Genomic DNA, 17,958 nt, shown 5'->3' with positions numbered 1-17,958 from the left:
CTTAAAAAAAATGTTACCATAAATATTTTTTGTAACACTTAAAAAATATTACAATAGATATTTTATGTAACATTTAGAAAAATATTACTGTAGATATTTTTTATAACACTTAGAAAAATGTTATCGTAGATATTTTTTGTAACACTTAAAAAATGTTACAAAAGATCTTTAGTAATATTTTTTTAGTTATATTATACTATTTTTTATTTTATATTATACACAATATAAATATACTAAAATTAACATAAAATATTTCATTAAATTCACAAATTCATAAAATAAAATTTTTATAGACTTTCATTAATCAATAATCATTGTACAAATTTGCTTCGTGATGCAAATAAAATGAGAAAAAAATACTTATAGCACTTAAACTCTATGAATATTCTATATAAAAAAGAAAAGGAAAAGTGATACAAAGTACATAAAACATGAGTAATTGACAATCTGAAGCACTAACTCGGTCTCCCCAACTTCTTGCAGCACGCAGAGACCAGGAACCTGCAAAAAATCCATCACTGCCTTCTTATGCAATTGAACATATTAACTCAGTCGCCTTTTGATGGATTTTTGCGATTATTGTTATCTGCACCCTCGTCTGCTAGTTTTTTCATAAGGTTCATGGCAGTTGGAACGAATTTGGTAGACAAGGATAAGAGTCCCGGCAGCTGAAAGTAAACAAGTACGAAATAAGGCTTTTATATAGATGGTTAAATACCTAGTGAACATTTAATAAGAGCTGGTAGACGGTAGCTCAACTAAAGGACTATTTATGGAATCCCCAGCTTGATGCTACTGATGTGTCACGTATGTATGTGATCCAAAACTCAGTAACCAAGGTGGTGAATAGACCAAATAATTATAATTATGATTAATGAATTGAACAATATATGATAACGAGAAATTATACTCTCAGCTCCATGGCGAAATTCACCCATAATGTCCAGTTGCACTCATAGGACTTTGATGAGAAGATAACCAATAAAGATGACAAGCAAATACAATGGATTTCTGCCATAGAAAATACCAAAATTGAGTAAGAACAATTTAAAAGAACAGTCGGATGGAAACAAGGTGGTTTCTTTATTATTAAACTTCCCATCCAATAATTTATGTACAATAAAATACATTCTTTACACTGAAGCTGCTGCAGGTAGAGGTGTGTTGTTAAGAGTGAGTAAAAACATAGCCTTTATTGTTGAACGAAATGGAAAAAAAAAATAAAGTACACATTAGATGAGTTCAATTGATGTGCACCTTAAGAGTGTCATAGATGAGTTCAATAGAATAATCAAAGCAAGTATTGCCCATGGAGGAGGTAACCAGTTGTTATTACGCTTGTTGGCCTCCTGAAAATCCAAATAATATTACAAAAATAAATTAACAAATAGATTTCTAATAAGAACAAAATTTAAATTCCTTGATTAAATATGCATCCATGATATTTGTGAAACTAATTATATAAGCTAGTTTGCAAATCATCATCTGTAGCTTACACATGGAACCTAAACAGGCAAAATTCTTTGGACCAGTTCATGAACTGTATATTTCAGGTAACATACAAACTGGAAAGATATAAGTATAGTCTTGCCTTATTTCTTTTGTGCAACTTAATAGTTGGTTCCGGCTACAACTTAATATAAAACATCCGAAATAAAGATTAGGGTTTAAATTAAGTCTAATTTTGTTCTAATAGTTTTTCTTAATTTTCATTTGCATAAAGAAACCCTCAAAAAGTTAAGGTACATGTCATGCCTGTGCAGAAATGGCCTGAGAGACACTGTATTCTATCTCTGTCTTGAATTGCCTCCACAAGGATTTGCACTGGACAGGTGTAATCAATGTCTTAGAGGATGGTACCTAAACAGCAAAATTCAATCAAGACAACTAATCAGCACTACTAGAAAAACATATAGAAAGCAGTTTAGAATTTCAAATACATACTAATGAAGTCAGTCTTTAGCAATGTTGAGATATACGTATGTAGGCAATAAAAACTTGCCTTTTCCCATGTGCTAGAAGCTAGCAGATCAATCGTTGTGATGCTTCTATCAGTAACATTACTGCTTGATGAATCTATCAATGCAACTGCTAATGTTTTCTCAATATTATCAGTATCACCATCATCCAAACGAATAACAGCCATGACAGACAGTAACTTCAAAGACCACAATAAGTTAAATTTGTTTCAGAAATTAAAACACAACACAAACAAACAACAAATAGTATTCATAGTCATGTCATAGCCTTCAATTAAAATTAGACATCGATCAAGTGGTACTAGGATCTTCTTATTTATAACAATAATAATCCATATAACAAAAAAATATAATGCCAAATTGATATAAAATAATAAAGTATATATACAAGTACTAATAATTCTAAAATGGTACTAACAATTGTACTCAACTCTAGTTTTCTGCTATATATAGCTCTGTTATTGTATATACATTATCATGAAATGGATTCAAGTTGATATAAACTAATAAGTTTTATATAGTCACACAAAAAAAACCTAATATCCCTGACACCCTCCAGGGCAGCAGCAGCCTAAGAAGATAAGAGTGATTAACACAAGTGAATGATTTGAAGCAAATTACCATTAGGCTTACATGTTTTGCAATCTCTTGATAAACTCTGAAAAGGAAAGGCCTAGTGGAGTGCATCATAGTGAACCATCTTTGGCTAATAATAATAATAGAAACCTTGACTTCTTGGCTTTTCCTGAAGTAAACGAGATTTTTAAAGAACACAAACACAAGAAACATTAAACACAATTTTTTATTGTATCACTTAATCCAAATTGACAGTTATTTTGAAATGGAGATAGTGTTGAAATAAGAAATTTACCAATAAGATTCTCAGATCCACAAGGAACAAGTTCCCCATCTGGTGATATATGTCTGAAATGAATACCTACTAACAAACTATAGTCCATAATTCCCTCCTGTTCTAGAAGCTCACAGTCTCTATCAATTTGACTGGATAACAAGTATATGCAGATATGATAAGCTTACAGTGAAGAAACAAATTAAAACTGCAAAATGTATTTGGATTTTGCTATTGTTCCACTTAACAGGCTAGCTTTCCAAGGCAAAATGATAAATTGAGTGCTGAAATCATTAATCACCTGCAAAATTCTTCAAATCGAAACGGTTGCAGCCGGAATATAAAGTTTAGATCAAGATCCTTAAGGATAGTTGTTTCATTGAGCTCAGTCTCAGGCTTATCAGTTGTCTGACCAAGCGAAGATCCCTTAAGATCATAGCGTCTATGGGTGTTATATTTAGAACAGAAAAGGTTTCCCATTATGATAAATCAAACCTGGAAAATCAAACATGTTATTATTTTGTTCAATTTCTAAATATTATATCTCATATTTCATAGTTCTGTTAAACTAGAGAGTTCTGTTATCCTATTAGAATGTGAACTAGTTAATACCAACCACTCTGAAGCTTTGATCAACTTAATAAGTGAAAGAAATAAAAAATGAGGCCTCATTTTTTGGATAAGTTTCTGTTATGCTGACACTCACTATAAGAAATGTACCTTCTTTTAGATATGTCCAGTTAATTTGATACAATGCAAACCATAATACTTTGTCACCATTGTATTTTGATAGGTTCGAAAATGAGTGTAGTAGGCAGGAAGCATTCTCAAGAGAGCCTGCAAAGAAATCCGGCATAACAATATCAAATAACATCATGCTTTCCTGGAATGTTTTATAAGAAATTAATTGCAAGTGTACTGTGACAAGATTGAACTCACTTTTACTTCAGCTTTCTTCATTGTCTTAATCATGTAGCGGTCATCATTCGTCAAGTAAAAGAAGCTTCCACTTTTTTTGGGGGAGCAAAGTTCACGAAGAGCTTCATTTTCGCATATGGATAACATGTAATCAACTGGATCCACCTTGAATAGCTTCCTAAGAGCTCTGAGATTAGAGAGAGATGCACAAGTTAGTATAAATCAAGAGTCTTCATTCCAAAATTACACTTTTGTTGAAGAACTGTGCAATGTGGATAAATAACTTTGTGGCAACAACAAATTAAGGGAGCTGACCTAAAACTACTGGACAGTAATCCTTCCACTTAAATTTGGGTGATGGATACGGTGGCGTGTACTTGGATCCTCAGGTGAATCTTGTCCACACTTTCTCCTTAAATAGTTCAACTTAAGGAGTTAAAACAAAGTGATGCTAAGGGAGCAGGTCTTGCAACAGAGTGCCTATGAAATAACCCAAAGAAAACCAGGCAAGAGTTAAAACAAAGTAACCAAATAGTTCAAAAGTCATACAAATAATCTGATTGATGTACCTTATTCCTAGTTGTAAATTAAGCATGAGCTCATATTGACAAGAGATTGAAGATATGCTAGAAGGACATGATTAGGTTACCACTTTAGACTCTATATTGACAAGGGGTCAACTAGTTTCACAACATGGAATAACGTCTTTGCAATATGTATCGTAGCAATTACTCCTAGAGTTCCCCCCAGTCATAATTATAAGGTTAGTTGATTACAAATATTACAACAATATACAACAGTGGAGCTTTAATATTCAGTTTCAGTACAAAGAACAGCAAATTCTGTCATGAAGGAGCAGCAACAGCATGAAGGTAAACTAGGTTATATACACTTACCACATAAGAAACATAAAGGTGCAAAATATATAGGTTTTCCAAAATATATGACAAAATGAGTGATATGAAGCGATTTCTCTCTGCTCAATTCAACTTGATCAAGATTCAGGACTCATTTAATTGTGAAACTTCGAACTATGTGAAACTAATATGTATCTTCTGGAACAGATTAAAACGTCAATTAATAGGACAAGCAAACAATTAATCAATCAAGCAATTACAATTCACAATCAGAAAGAGAGATAGAGAATCATGATCTTAGCAACGAATGGAAGTTTGAAGTATTACCGTGATGGAATGGCAAGGGGAATTCAGTCCAACAATCAGGTCGCATAGAAATTTCCTTGATGAAACGAACAGCCTCCTCCATCATACCAGGCACCACGTCGCCGTCGCCGTCGACGTCACCTTGCCGTTTGTGGTCGGGCTTCAGTTGCAACAGCTGAGAGGCGAGTTTAGAGATCCCCGTGACGGTTCTGTTGGACGAGAGAAGCGATAGAAAGTTCTTGAAGCTACCGCTGATCTCCTCCAGGTCGTTCCAGATTCCGGTGAGAGCCTGTGACGGTGGCGAAGACGAGGAATTACGCGATTGTGGTTTCAATTTACGAATTGTGAGATCGATGAGGCAGAGCGAGGGATTGGAGAGGCGGAACAAGAGATGACTGAGGAAGAGCAAGAGGTGGTTTCACAACATGAGAGTGAAAGTGAGAACTGAGAACGATTGTGAGCGGTTTTTGCGAGGGGATTTCATGGCATAAGGGTTTCCATTTTGATTTTTGAGAGCTATCTGAGAATAGGTAACGGTTTTTGTAATTTTTTTAAAAATTTAATGGTATTTACTAATGTTTGAATATGAATGTTACCTAAAATTTAATGTTATGATAATTACTAACATTTATTAAAATGTTAACGGATAAATGTTACTAAATGTCTATAACGTAGTAGTGAACCTTTAGTCGCAGAAAATTAATTATTGAAATTGATATTAATATCAATTTATCTGTTATTAATGCACACGTGCATAAGAAAGCTATTAACGTAAATATCATATAAATATTAATTATGTATGATTGGAAATTGTATTATAATTATTATCAATTAAAATGATAGATAATTAGTATAATTAAAATGATCGATAATTAAAATAATTGACAATTAATATAATTATTCATTAAATGTTGATTTTCATATAATTATAAATAAAATACTTTCCAAAAATAAACTGAGAAGAGAGAGATGCTATTAACATAAATATCATATAAATGATAATTATGTATGATTAACAATTATATTTTAATTATTGATAATTAGAATGATTGACAATTAGTATAATTATTTATTAAATGTTATTTTTTATATAATTATAAAGAAGACACTTTTCTAAAATAAGTTGAGAAGAGAGAGGTGCCATTAACATAAATATCATATAAATACTAATTATGTATGATTGATAATTAATATAATTATTTATTAAATGTTACTTTTTATATAATTATAAAAAATATACTTTCCTAAAATAAGTTAAGAAGAGAAATGTGCTATTAATATAAATATCATATAAATACTAATTATGTATGATTAAAAATAAAAATTATTGATAATTAGTATAATTATTCATTAAATACTAATTTTTATATAATTATAAAGATTGTACTTTCCTAAAATAAGTTTAGGAGAGAGAAGTATGCATACTGGCATCAGAACGCACTACGTCAGTATTCTTGGCGCCATAATGCTATCCATTGTAAAATAATATAATAATGATAACAACCGTGCTACGTTACCAAGAAGGTATCTGCCAAAATCTGCCAAAATGCTATTGGGCTGTTTTACAAAGCCCAATTATTCAGAAAAACACACCCCAATCAGTTAATCCTAATACCATATGTTTACCCCTGTAACCCTAATTTACCCCCTTTTTACTTGTTCTTACTGCTGAGACACACCCCCACTCCCCATCTCATCTGCCAGCGCCGCATAGCACGCAGGATTGTCGTCTTCTCCGGTCGCATTCGTCAACGGAGTCAACGCCAGAAAACCAGTTGCCGCCACTGATAGGTACGGTCTCACATCCGCCAAGAGTCATACCGTGAGGCGTTGCATGTTGCCGTCGTGGAGACGCATCCACCCGTGAGAACCTTAATCGCGACGCCCTCCGGTAGGTCCGCCAGAAGACACGCGACGGCTGGACTCTTCCGTCCTCATCCCTGTCTCGAGTTCAACCCCCACTTGCAGTGTCTCTTCCCTTCGACCCCAGCGGAACAACAGCAAGTAAGTGGGTCTTCAATTTTTTGGCTAATTGCTAGTTATTCGGTTAATTTGTGAACTTTATACTGGAGTTAAGATTTAGTCAATAATGGTGCTGTGTCTACTGCATGTTCCATTTAAATTTAAAGAAAACAGAAATATGTCGATTAATAGGCCTTTTGTTGATGTGGTTCCCTGTGTTAATATGGTTTACGATGCTGTGCCTAACTATATTAAGAAAAGGAAATGATGTTGCCATGATAGTTATGCTGATATGATTTTTTTCGACGAATTTTGACTGTGAAGTAGAATTCGAAACATATTTGTGGTCCCCTGCTATATAATATTGTTGTTGTACACATCCCTTTTGTTTCTTTTCTACCATATTTTGGTCTTAGTTTTTGTTTTTTAATAATTGACTGATTTTTTTAATTCATTGTATATGTTGGCGAACCCGATCAATAGTATTGTGACAGCTCCCATGTAGTAGAATAAATTTAAATTAAAATTTAAAAATACCAATTAAAAATAACAATTTAAATTGGTGTTGATGATCCTTGTGACAGCTCCCATCTAATATGATACATTTGATTGTGCTATATGTAACAATGTATGTACTATCGTTGATGAATTAGCTTGCCATTGTGAGACTCATAACGTTAATTTGTGGGGACTTTACCTCAGATGTATCTTCTCATTCCTCTTCACATTGACAAAGTAACTTGAACTTTTGTCTTAGATGTGTCTAACAATACTTTTCCATATATATATGTATATATACATGTCTTTAAATCGAACACATCATCACATGTGCATGCAGAGCTAAAGAATTTTGTTCGTATGTTTCTACTACAAATTCTTCAGCTGTGATCTTGGCTTTTTTGTATTACAAATTTCTGCTTGTCAAGTTTTTGAACAACTAGTGATTAATAACACATAATTGGATCTATTTAATTAGTTAAGATTTAGTTACATGTGACTTGTTCATGCAGTAGTGTTATATTTGTATATTCATGTGTATGTGTTATGTACACAGTGCACATGTCTTTGTACATTGGTAGAGGTAGCTACCGTAATAGGTAATAATGCAGTTGGAAAGAAATTTGAAATTTTTAAATTTAAGTTTTAATCTCTAATTATTAAAATATTGTGTCAATTTTTCAATTTCAATTCAATCTTAGTCTAAATAAACAAAGAATAGCCTAAATGAGCAATAATAACTATATCCTTTATTTGAGATTAGAACATAAAAAAAATTTGAAGAAACACATACTTAATTCTCAAGCTATGTATATGTTCATTTTTTACTTCACACAACCGAGTTTGCTTTTTCCTTTTGATATTCTTTAATTATCTTTCTTCTGTTAATTTATTTTTCTAAATGAAATTGAATGAAAGTTAACTTAGGGAAAGGCCGAGGAACACCAAACAAATTTAGAAGCTGGAGTTTTTCTTATACATATTTTAAAGCGGCAAATTGTTTTGGATGATTTTATGAATAGAAAAATATAATTTTTTCCTCCTCGTCAGAATTAGATACTTCTCATCTTATTGTTTTTTTCTTTTCATTCCTTTCCTATTTTCGTTAAGAGGGTATATATAGATTATTAATAATTAATTAAGTATACACATTATAGCACACTGTTAACTTTTCCTTTCACTTTCTTTATAGTGCTCAGGTTGTTTATAGAATAAATATGTTATTAATATATTCAAAAGTGATGGTTAATTGAATTTTCAATGTGTAAGAATCAAGTATTAATTAAAGTGCAAATCATGTTTGAAATAATGAAATAACATCAATGCGATATATGATCGTTTAATTATCTAGTGCTTATCTATATTTCATTATTTTCTTGAACCGCTTACGTAGTTGAGTTCGGGGAAGAAAACACAAGTTGGAACCTGGACAGAATTTTCACACTGTTGCAAGATATTGACGTCAAGACATGGGAAAGCCGGTATTAAATCATTTATAAACTTGTGTTTCTTTCTATTTTAGCATTGGTTGGTTTCTCAAGGTCTTGGTTAATGTTAACAGAAATTACTAGAGACACAGTGTTCACCGTGCTATATCACAGATCTGTTCCACGATCTGGAAACTAACCAAGCGCAAGCAAAGCTAGATGAGATAGAAGAAATTGGTTTCGGTTTCCTTAAGCTAGTACCAAAGTGGAATGTTAAACAAGGGATAATGGTGATGCTGGCCAAGGCTTACGACACTGAAACAAGCACCTTGAAAGTAGCTGATGGAGTCATCCGCATTGGGGCTGAGCTGTTCGAACGTCTGTTCGAAATTCCGCCCAGTGGTGAGAATACCTTATCTTTTAAAAAAGAATTTTATTGGTTAAAATGGTTTCGGTTTCTGTGGTTTTACCTTTATTATTCATATTCAGTTGGTCATTTTACCGTGTTTAACACACATGTATGCTACAGTTGATGACTTCCCCCCGTTCGACGCTAGTAATGCCGACCATGTGTCGATACGAAGAAGATTTCCCCAGTTAAATACTATACAGCTGAGACAGTTTGTTAACCAGTGCGCTACGGATACTGAAGATGACAGGATGGAGTTTAGGAGGCATTTCATCCTGCTCGTGCTGAAGATGTTTCTGTGTCTGACTGTGCAACACGTCATCTCGCCGTGGCACATCGATACAATACTTGATGTATCTGATCCCGTGAGATTCCGTTGGCCGTTGCATATTTTCAAATCATTAGAACAAGCAATTAGGAAGTACCAATGTAAAAAAAAACAAGTCTTACGAGGGCTGCATGTTTGCCTTGCTGGTAACATTTTTAATTCAGCATGCATCTTAATCTGTCTATCCCTTGTATCCTAATAAATAAGATTTGTATGCAATATCCACAGGTGTTGTACTTCCATAAGCTAAAGCATGGTGATCTCGATAATTGTCAAGAACCTCAGCCGTGGCTTTCTGCATGGACTGCCAAGGAGCTTAGCGCCATGGCAGCAACTATTCAACCCGAGGTATGTACTCTTTGAAGCTCTCTTTCTTTTGTAATTAACTGCAAGTACACTTTTGAAGACCCGGCATCTATGGTTGTGCGTTGAATTATTAATGACTCTGATGTGTCGATTATGACTGTGTTTTTTCATGTAACCTTATTTGGATGTGTTTGTGCTGGATATGGCTTTAGTTTTATGTGTCATTTGACTAGTTGATGGCCCTACACAGGCTTTTGGCGTACCCGGAGGAAATGACGGTGTGGTCCTCGAAGGTGCCGTAGAGGAGCACACAATGGGCACAGGTCTTAACAAAGAAGACACTAACCACACAATGAGTCCTGATGGGTGCAAAATAGTGAGTAAAAAAGGCTAAGTAATGAATCTTTTATTTAGCTTTGTAAAATTAAAACAAAGTGAACGTTCCACCCTTTTTTTTTTCTCTAACCATTGGCTGCTAAGACCCTCCTTAATATTCCTTAAAGAGAAGTTGTATACATTTAATTTGTGTTAATAGTGTGAAATCTAGGCACTATGTCCTTGTTGGAACTGAATAGCTTGGTGTTGTAAATTTAGGGATCTGATCGCAGAGAGGGTGATGGCGATGACGATGACGAAGAGCCCATTGCGAGGAGACTACGTCGTAGACATGATTTGAAGAGGACACCGAAATCTTGTTCGATAGTAGGGGAGATCAGCAGAACGAGCAAGACAGAGAGAACAAAGAACCAAAAAGTAAGTAAGATGTGACGGTATAAGAATGTGTCTAATGCATTTTTCAAACTAAGTACACGAGCACGGGTTTACCATATGTTTTAATGAATGACTATTGTTGCCTTGTCTCGAAAATAGAAATATGTTATGCTGTCTTTAGTTTAACTTGCGTTGATTGAGTGACCCGAAATCACTGTGTTTTTTTTTGGTGTACCATGTTTTTGATGATGCGCTTTCAAGGATCCGACATGAAGGCAGGAGTTATAAGCAGCTCAGTGATAAGAAATGATAAAGCAATTGCTTTCGATGATGATGACGAGGATAACCAACCCATTGGCAAGAGAATCCACATCAAAACCCAGAAAAGCAAACCACAACAGCAAAAAGGGACAGCAGGGGAGAACATCGCAACAAGCCTCCCGAAAATATCAAAGAAACCAACTGAGACGTATGATGCTGAACCAAAAACTCCGTCAGCTACAATGATTGACTATTTAGGAATTCAAGAATATTCAAGTGAATTTTTTGACGTGTAAGTGAATAGTATATAACTTTGTTTCCATTGCTAGTGTGTATTATTTTTTACTTCTTCTCTTAGGAATTCATATAGGTTGACCACCCCACATGGTTAATCTTGAAACAGGCACCCTGACATCTTATCGCAGCGAGATCCGGAGTGCGAAAGACTATGGGCAAAAATCGAACGATGTTACCCATTGAGAGCCATTAGCATCGACCCGATACAAACAATTATTCCAAAAGGGTCTTCAGTCCGCACACCGAGTCCACCACGCCCATCATTCTCACTTGGAATGACGCAGATCTTCAAAACACCCATACCATCCTCCCTCGACCCATTCATCCGTTACTAAAGGGACGAAAAATCACTGAGCGGGACGAACAAAGAATTAGAGGATGGGCTGTGAACAGATCCCTTGATAGTAAGCAAAAAGTCGCGTCGTATGAGGGTAGACCACACTTAGTACTGAGAAGGGAGGACTTGTACACCCTGAGGCCACGTGCTTGGCTCAATAACAATGTATTTAATGCAAAAACTTGGTAATCAAATTTGTTTAAGCATTCTGTTTTATGGATAATTAATCTTTACATTCTGGTTAATTAGGTCATGCACTGGATGTGTTGCGCATTCAATGACTCAGGGTTAAGAAGATTCACGCATGACTTATACTGCGTGTGTCCAGGGATACTGGTAAGGAGACTTTTATATGAATAATTTAAGTATATTAAACCTATTGAACAACTTCGTATTCGTCTTTGGACAGAAAACGGTGTTGGTCGAAAGGAATGTATTGCAGTTTCAGAACGGTCCAACTCCGGTGTATGTGGGTTTGGGAAAAAACTTTGGTGTTGATACTAGGTATTTTGATAAGGTAACAGCTTCAAAGAGAAAATGGGCAAGTCTGTTTGTCAAATGAGAAGTTGCTATTTTTATTTGCATCCGAACAACAGATATATGTTTTTCATTATAAATCCACGCGAAATGCCTAATTACAGTTGCATAATGTTGCAGTAGTTTTTTCCTGTATGTATCACCCGTCACTGGTGGGTGTATGCGTTCGATGTATCTGCGAAAAAACTGTTTGTACTAGATAGCATACCCAATAGACCACAGGATACATTCCGGAACAGGCTAGATGCATATGCGGTACCACAACATCTCGTCACCCTAAGGCTTTATTTAATCGTTATTATTGTATTCTATTTAAGTGTTTTCTATGTGGTTTAGGCGAGACTCATTGAAGACATAGCACAGGTGGCCATCCCCACTTATAAGCCCACTTAACAAGGGCTACCTTGCACATATGCCCCTATTCCAGTACAACCAAATAGGTGAGTCCCCCTCAAAATCTTCAAAGGTTGTATTTATTAAGTTTCATTTAGATATTTTTTGGTTCTCCTAATACAATCTGCTGTTTCCATTCACATAGTTTTGATTGTGGGGTATATGCAATAAAGTTTATGGAGTACTGGACTGAAGGCGGGAATGTGAATGACTGGGATTATGTGAGATTCCAAATTCTATATGTAGTTAACTGATTTTTTAAGCGCATGCTATTGTCTGTACCTACATGCAGTTACCTAACTTTGATTTTCACATGCAGGACACTATCAAGTTATATAGGTTGGAGATAATGCTTGACATCATCCTATGTCACAAAAATTTAGACATTGGAGATGCTCTGAATGCCGTTAGCAGCCATAATCGACCTCCTGTGCGCCGCAACCAACCAAGGAACAAATGTAAGGAGGTTAGGACTCCGTTTACAGCACCTGGGACAAAGCGCATACTTTGGCGAGCTGCAGGGGTGCAAAAGAAATAGACGCACAAAAGAAGATAGATATCAAAAGAAAAAGCCTATATATTACATTCTAGTTTACTTAGGGTAGAGTTATCCTCACATTGTGAGATATTTTTTGTTGGGTCTAAATATTTTCCTTGTTTTACACAAAGGAATCTTGTTTTGGATTCTTGTTCCTTCACACGTTTGTCTGGGATAAGTTTATGCACAAGCTGACCAACTGATACACTTTGAGATATTTTTGTTTTCAATTAATAAGCATGTCACAGTTTGATTGTCGTCTATTTTGGATGTCTCCATTTATGTTAGCAGTGTATTGTTATTCAGGTGTTGTTTGTAGGTGCTGGAAAAGGGATGTGTCTTCTGACAGGTGTGGATAGATATGTCTTCTGAATGGATGTGTCTTGTTAACCACAGATGTGTCTTCCGTATTTTTATCAAATGTATCCATGTGCCATATGCCAGATGTGTCTTATAATAATGTGTCTTTTTCGTGCTTGCATTTAATCTCACATGTGTCTTATATGTTTCTGGCTTAATTCATCGTGTCATTTTCGGAATTGTCTCAACATGGATGTGTCTTGCACTGAAAGTGGCTAATATAGTTATGTGATGTTAACAGGTTTTCCTTCTCACGGATGTGTCTCTTGTTTGGATGTGGCTGGTTAACGACAGATGTGTCTTCCATATTTTGTCCGAATGTGTCTATGTATATATGGATGTGTCTAATACCATATGTGTATTTTAAGATTGACTTTTTTCATTTTGGTCTTGGCGTGTAATTTCAGATGTGTCTTCCCATTTACAGCATAATTACGGCGTCAGTTCTCAACAGTTGTCTTAGTACGGATGTGTCTTATACATGCCGATATTCTTTAAAGTAACGAAAGCTTGAAGGTTTCAAATAAGTCTTAATTGATTCGTTATGAGGCATAACTCACACAATTTTGGGGTAGTAACCGTAATATTAAGATACGCATCCTAATGACAAAAAACTCATTAAGTAATTATATCCTCAACTTAAAAATGTCATTTAAATTAATAACCTGAAAACTTTGTAAAAAGATAAGTGGAAAAAAATTATTACTAAAGACAGCAAGTGTCCATACAAATCCATAATCAAAAGTAATCTAACTATGTCGAAATGAGTGTAACAAAGACAAGAACCCGCCATTTCCATGTGATTCATTCGCGCTCAGAGCAGGAACCGCCACTATGTTTGGATTGATTGCTCCATTATTTTCCTGAAAGGTGAAAACATGCATGAACAAAAAGTGAATAACACTTTCAACTTTATCCATCAAGGCATGCAAACATGTGGTTAGACACTGGTAGACACTTTCGCATAGATCTCTTAATGGATGTATCCTGTTCAGATCCAAGCCTCTTTAGTCTCGGTCGACCCTTTGTTACAACCTTAGAGGGACCTTGAATGTCAGATGCAACACAAGCTGGGTCAGACTGTGTCACCATGTTGTTATCTGTATTGGGAACACTTCTGGAGCCCAAGTTCGCACGATAATCAACCAACTTGGCCCTTAACTCATCAAGACCCGAATGTAACATGGCCGCCTCTTCTTCGCATGTCACGAATTCCTGTGCCACATTAAAGAAGTGCGTAGACAGTCTTCTAAATAAGTTGTGGCTTTCATCCGATCGCTTCTCGTCATGCCTACTCTTAATGAAAGTGTGTTTCCGCTGTACATTCTTGCTCCATCGAGGAAGAACATAGCAAGATGGTACTCTGTCTACTCCGTAATAAAAGTAAACAGCAAGACAGTGACAACAAAGAATACCTCTCGATGCAAACATGTTGCACTCACACCGAATCTTGTGTATCGATGGATCAAACTCAACATTATTGTTCCAGGACCTAGGTTCCCTATATAATATGTATTGCTCTTTCATGATCACACGAAATAAATCACCCTCGTGAGTCGCACCACGGACTAAACAATCCCCTTTTTTCCTGAATTCCTGTTGTACTTCCCTAAACTTAGAGGTTGTGTACTCACGCTGAAATTGTCTTTCAATTGTAGTACTCGATGAACAAGGAACAACTCCTTTAGAGTCTACAGCATCATCTTCCAGTTTCTTTTGCTCCTTGTTCCCAAGCACGTTATCATACTCATGCATGAACTGAACCAGTCTACTCTTGCAATGCAAGTAACCACCGTAAAAGGCGTGCATGCTCTCACTCCGTTGAGTACTTCTCATACCTGCCCAAAATTTACCTTGAAAATAGATTGGAACCCACATTCGACGTTCGTCATAAAGGTCTACATAACCAACAGAAAAAAAGTTATAATCACCATACAGAGATTCCATAACACACCCACTATAAAAAAGGAATATAAGAGCACAAAAACAGAACGAACCTGATAGCCATCTATTTCGCTCTAAGTTAAACTCAACAATGAATGCAGACTAATCCTTCTCGAAAGATTCCACAGACCTGGCATTCCAAACAGTGCCATGCATTCTATCATCTATTTCTTTATACCGAGCATATCCTCCGAGCTTATGCGGTATCTTTTTCATTATGTGCCATATGCACCATCGGTGGCGAGTATCTGGAAGGACATTCTTGATAGCACCAAACATGGATTTGCACTGATCCGTGATGATGGCCTGTGGGGGAGATCCCATGCACCTCAACCATTGCTTAAAGACCCACTCGAAGCAACAAATTTCCTCATTTCCCATCAAAGCACATCCGAGCAGAGTGGACTTGCCATGATGGTTAACGCCAACAAAAGATGCAAATGGAAGTCCGTGCCTGTAATAAATCCAACCAAAATTACCAAAAGCAAGCTAAATGCGAAAATCATTAAACATTTGAATACAGGAAAAACACACATACATACTTGTTTCTACAGTACGTTGTATCAAATGATACCAAATCAACATAATATTCATAGGAAGCCCTGCATCTTGCATCTACCCAGAGCGCACTTTTAAACTGGTTAGCTTCGTCTACATCAACTACATAAAAAAATTCGGGTTAATATCTTTCATTCGCATGAAATAGCTAATCATTTCCTTGACATCTGCGTTTCCATCAGCACAGCGCAAATTGCTCGTAATGAAGTTCCTCACATCCTTTTCTGAGTAACCCAAATTCGACGAGCCACCAACCTCGTTCGCCAGTGCGAGATAAGTCTTGTTGGGCCATATGCCAGCCTCATCATTGTTCTGAATTACACACTTGGCATGCATGGTCAGTTCCATGTACTCAGTGTAGTGCACAGCTTGCTTGGCAGAACACGGGTGGGTGTGCTTCAGTTCTAGTTTGGAAACCATCCAATTATCCTTCTGCCTATCAAGCATGACGTACATCCTTGCTTTGTATCCGGCTGTTGTTATTCTCTTTACTCGAGTTGTTGCCTTCGCTCGAGACTCCCGATAACCTTCATGACTACAGTGTAACGATTGGTTAACGGGTATCTTTGAATCCTTCCTAGTCTTGTCAAAGTTGGTATTCCGAATTCTGGTCACGAAGCCAACTTTCTTTGCATAATTAGTGTAAAACTCTTGTGCCCGCTGCAAGGAAACAAATCTCAATCCTACGTACGGGATTTCATCTAATGGAATTCCAGTGTGATCGGGTAACTACAAAGCCATTCAGAAAAAAATATCATTCAACACAAAAAGTACTCAACTAATTAAAATAAAAAATTCCTAGCTTCTTGAATATTTTACACCTCATGAGTATCCCCTCATGAGCACAGGAATTCAGTAAAATAAAGAATATTTCACACCTCATGATTCACTGCCATTGCATCGTCCACTACTTCAATAACGCTTCCAGATTCTTTTCCCTGAAATTGATAACCAAGAACGTATAAACAAAAGACATATCCATCCACCGTTCAACACTCACAATAACTCTTCCACACAATTCCTACTTATCAATAGATATCACCGACTAATCAACAATCGAAACTAAACAGGTGTAGAACAAACATCAATCAAAGTTGCAAACATCAATTAAACATGGTGACCAAACAAAATAATAAACCATATGAAAATGTAGCACCTTTCTAGCATAGTTGAAAGAAAGATTATCCACACAATTACTAATTAAGCAAATGAAATCACAATTCTTCCAACAAAGCTTATCTGTGTTAAGAACTCAACATCAAACTAAAAATAAAGTTATATATAAACATAACCAAATATATTTCTACCATACAAAATACCTTGTCCACATGTTGTGTGTCATCTTCACTAAGCGATGGAACATTAACATCGCATGAATTATACTGATCACTATCATCATATGCTGTGCCGTACGATGCGCCTTCACAAATTGCTTGTTCCATCGACATTATGTGGTCCACGTGCATTCAATGAAGACATATGTACCTTAACAAAGATGGTTGAGGAGAAGAGGGTTGCGTGACACCTTCAAAGACTCACGTCGCAGTGGATGTGGCCTCCAGGTGAAGGCGATGTCACATTCAAGGGATCAAATGGCGGCGTTCGGTGAGATGAAAAGCAACCCGACAGAGACCGTGACACCTTCAAAGACTCATGTTGCAGTTGCTCTTCCCTTCGGGTGAAGGTGATGTCCCCGTCGATGGATGAAATGGCGGCGTTCCGGTGAGATGAAAGGCAACCCGACGGAAACCGTGACACCTTCAAAGACTCACGTCGCAGTATAAGTGGCCCCCGGGTGAAGGCGATTTCACCGTCGATGGATCAAATGGCGACGATCCGGTGAGATAAAAAGCAAGCCGACGGAGATGCAACACCAGAGAAGAATGAGGATTAGGTTTGCTTTGCGGTGTGCCTGGCTGCGTTCATAATTGGCCTCATGCTACGTTAGTTTGTTCTCACTCCTGCACATTTCAAATTGCATTATCCTGGACCCACCAAATCCCTAATTGACATAACAAATTATATTTAAATTAATTTTAATTTAACTTCAATTAGTGTTGGTAATAGTTGGCAGATACAACTCTTGGTACCCTATACTTTTCCTAATGATAATGATTGTGAGATTTTTTAACTCAACTATTGTAATTTTTTTTGTAGTTATACTGGGAGCAAATAAAAATAA

At 36.1% G+C, this 17,958-nt stretch overlaps 3 protein-coding genes and 1 pseudogene across 6 annotated transcripts; all 4 read right to left on the bottom strand.

The window, feature by feature from the left end:
* Positions 1-953: 953 nt before the first annotated feature.
* Positions 954-2,146, bottom strand: LOC110271837 (protein ROOT HAIR DEFECTIVE 3-like). Its single transcript, XM_088502996.1, has 4 exons — positions 2,003-2,146; positions 1,756-1,860; positions 1,258-1,349; positions 954-1,011 (listed from the first exon to the last, which is right to left on the bottom strand). The coding sequence occupies exons 1-4, from the start codon at positions 2,144-2,146 to the stop codon at positions 954-956; spliced, it is 399 nt and encodes a 132-aa protein (XP_088359122.1).
* Positions 2,147-2,665: 519 nt separating this feature from the next.
* LOC110266425 (phosphatidylinositol 4-phosphate 5-kinase 4-like) lies at positions 2,666-6,729 on the bottom strand (annotated as a pseudogene).
* A 7,294-nt stretch (positions 6,730-14,023) lies between these two features.
* LOC110266424 (protein FAR1-RELATED SEQUENCE 6-like) lies at positions 14,024-15,599 on the bottom strand. Its single transcript, XM_088502995.1, has 3 exons — positions 15,349-15,599; positions 14,223-15,231; positions 14,024-14,137 (listed from the first exon to the last, which is right to left on the bottom strand). Exons 1-3 carry the CDS (start codon positions 15,597-15,599, stop codon positions 14,024-14,026), a joined length of 1,374 nt encoding a protein of 457 aa, XP_088359121.1.
* Positions 15,059-17,739, bottom strand: LOC107610630 (protein FAR1-RELATED SEQUENCE 5-like). 4 transcript variants are annotated; one of them, XM_088499283.1, is made up of 6 exons: positions 17,418-17,739; positions 17,096-17,301; positions 16,655-16,714; positions 15,761-16,505; positions 15,272-15,672; positions 15,059-15,172 (listed from the first exon to the last, which is right to left on the bottom strand). In XM_088499283.1, exons 2-4 carry the CDS (start codon positions 17,240-17,242, stop codon positions 15,879-15,881), a joined length of 834 nt encoding a protein of 277 aa, XP_088355409.1. In that variant the 5' UTR covers positions 17,243-17,301; positions 17,418-17,739; the 3' UTR covers positions 15,059-15,172; positions 15,272-15,672; positions 15,761-15,878. The 4 variants fall into 4 exon arrangements, with proteins under 4 accessions (XP_088355409.1, XP_088355412.1, XP_088355405.1 ...); XM_088499286.1 differs by having other exon boundaries at positions 15,825-16,505; XM_088499291.1 differs by having other exon boundaries at positions 15,109-15,172; positions 15,832-16,505.
* Between the last annotated feature and the right edge of the window lie 219 nt (positions 17,740-17,958).

This window comes from Arachis ipaensis, chromosome B1 (assembly GCF_059453495.1).
Source record: "Arachis ipaensis isolate K30076 ecotype BB chromosome B1, ASM5945349v1, whole genome shotgun sequence".
NCBI classification, from domain to species: Eukaryota; Viridiplantae; Streptophyta; class Magnoliopsida; order Fabales; family Fabaceae; genus Arachis; species Arachis ipaensis.
This window is presented reverse-complemented; position numbering and strand designations above follow the sequence as displayed.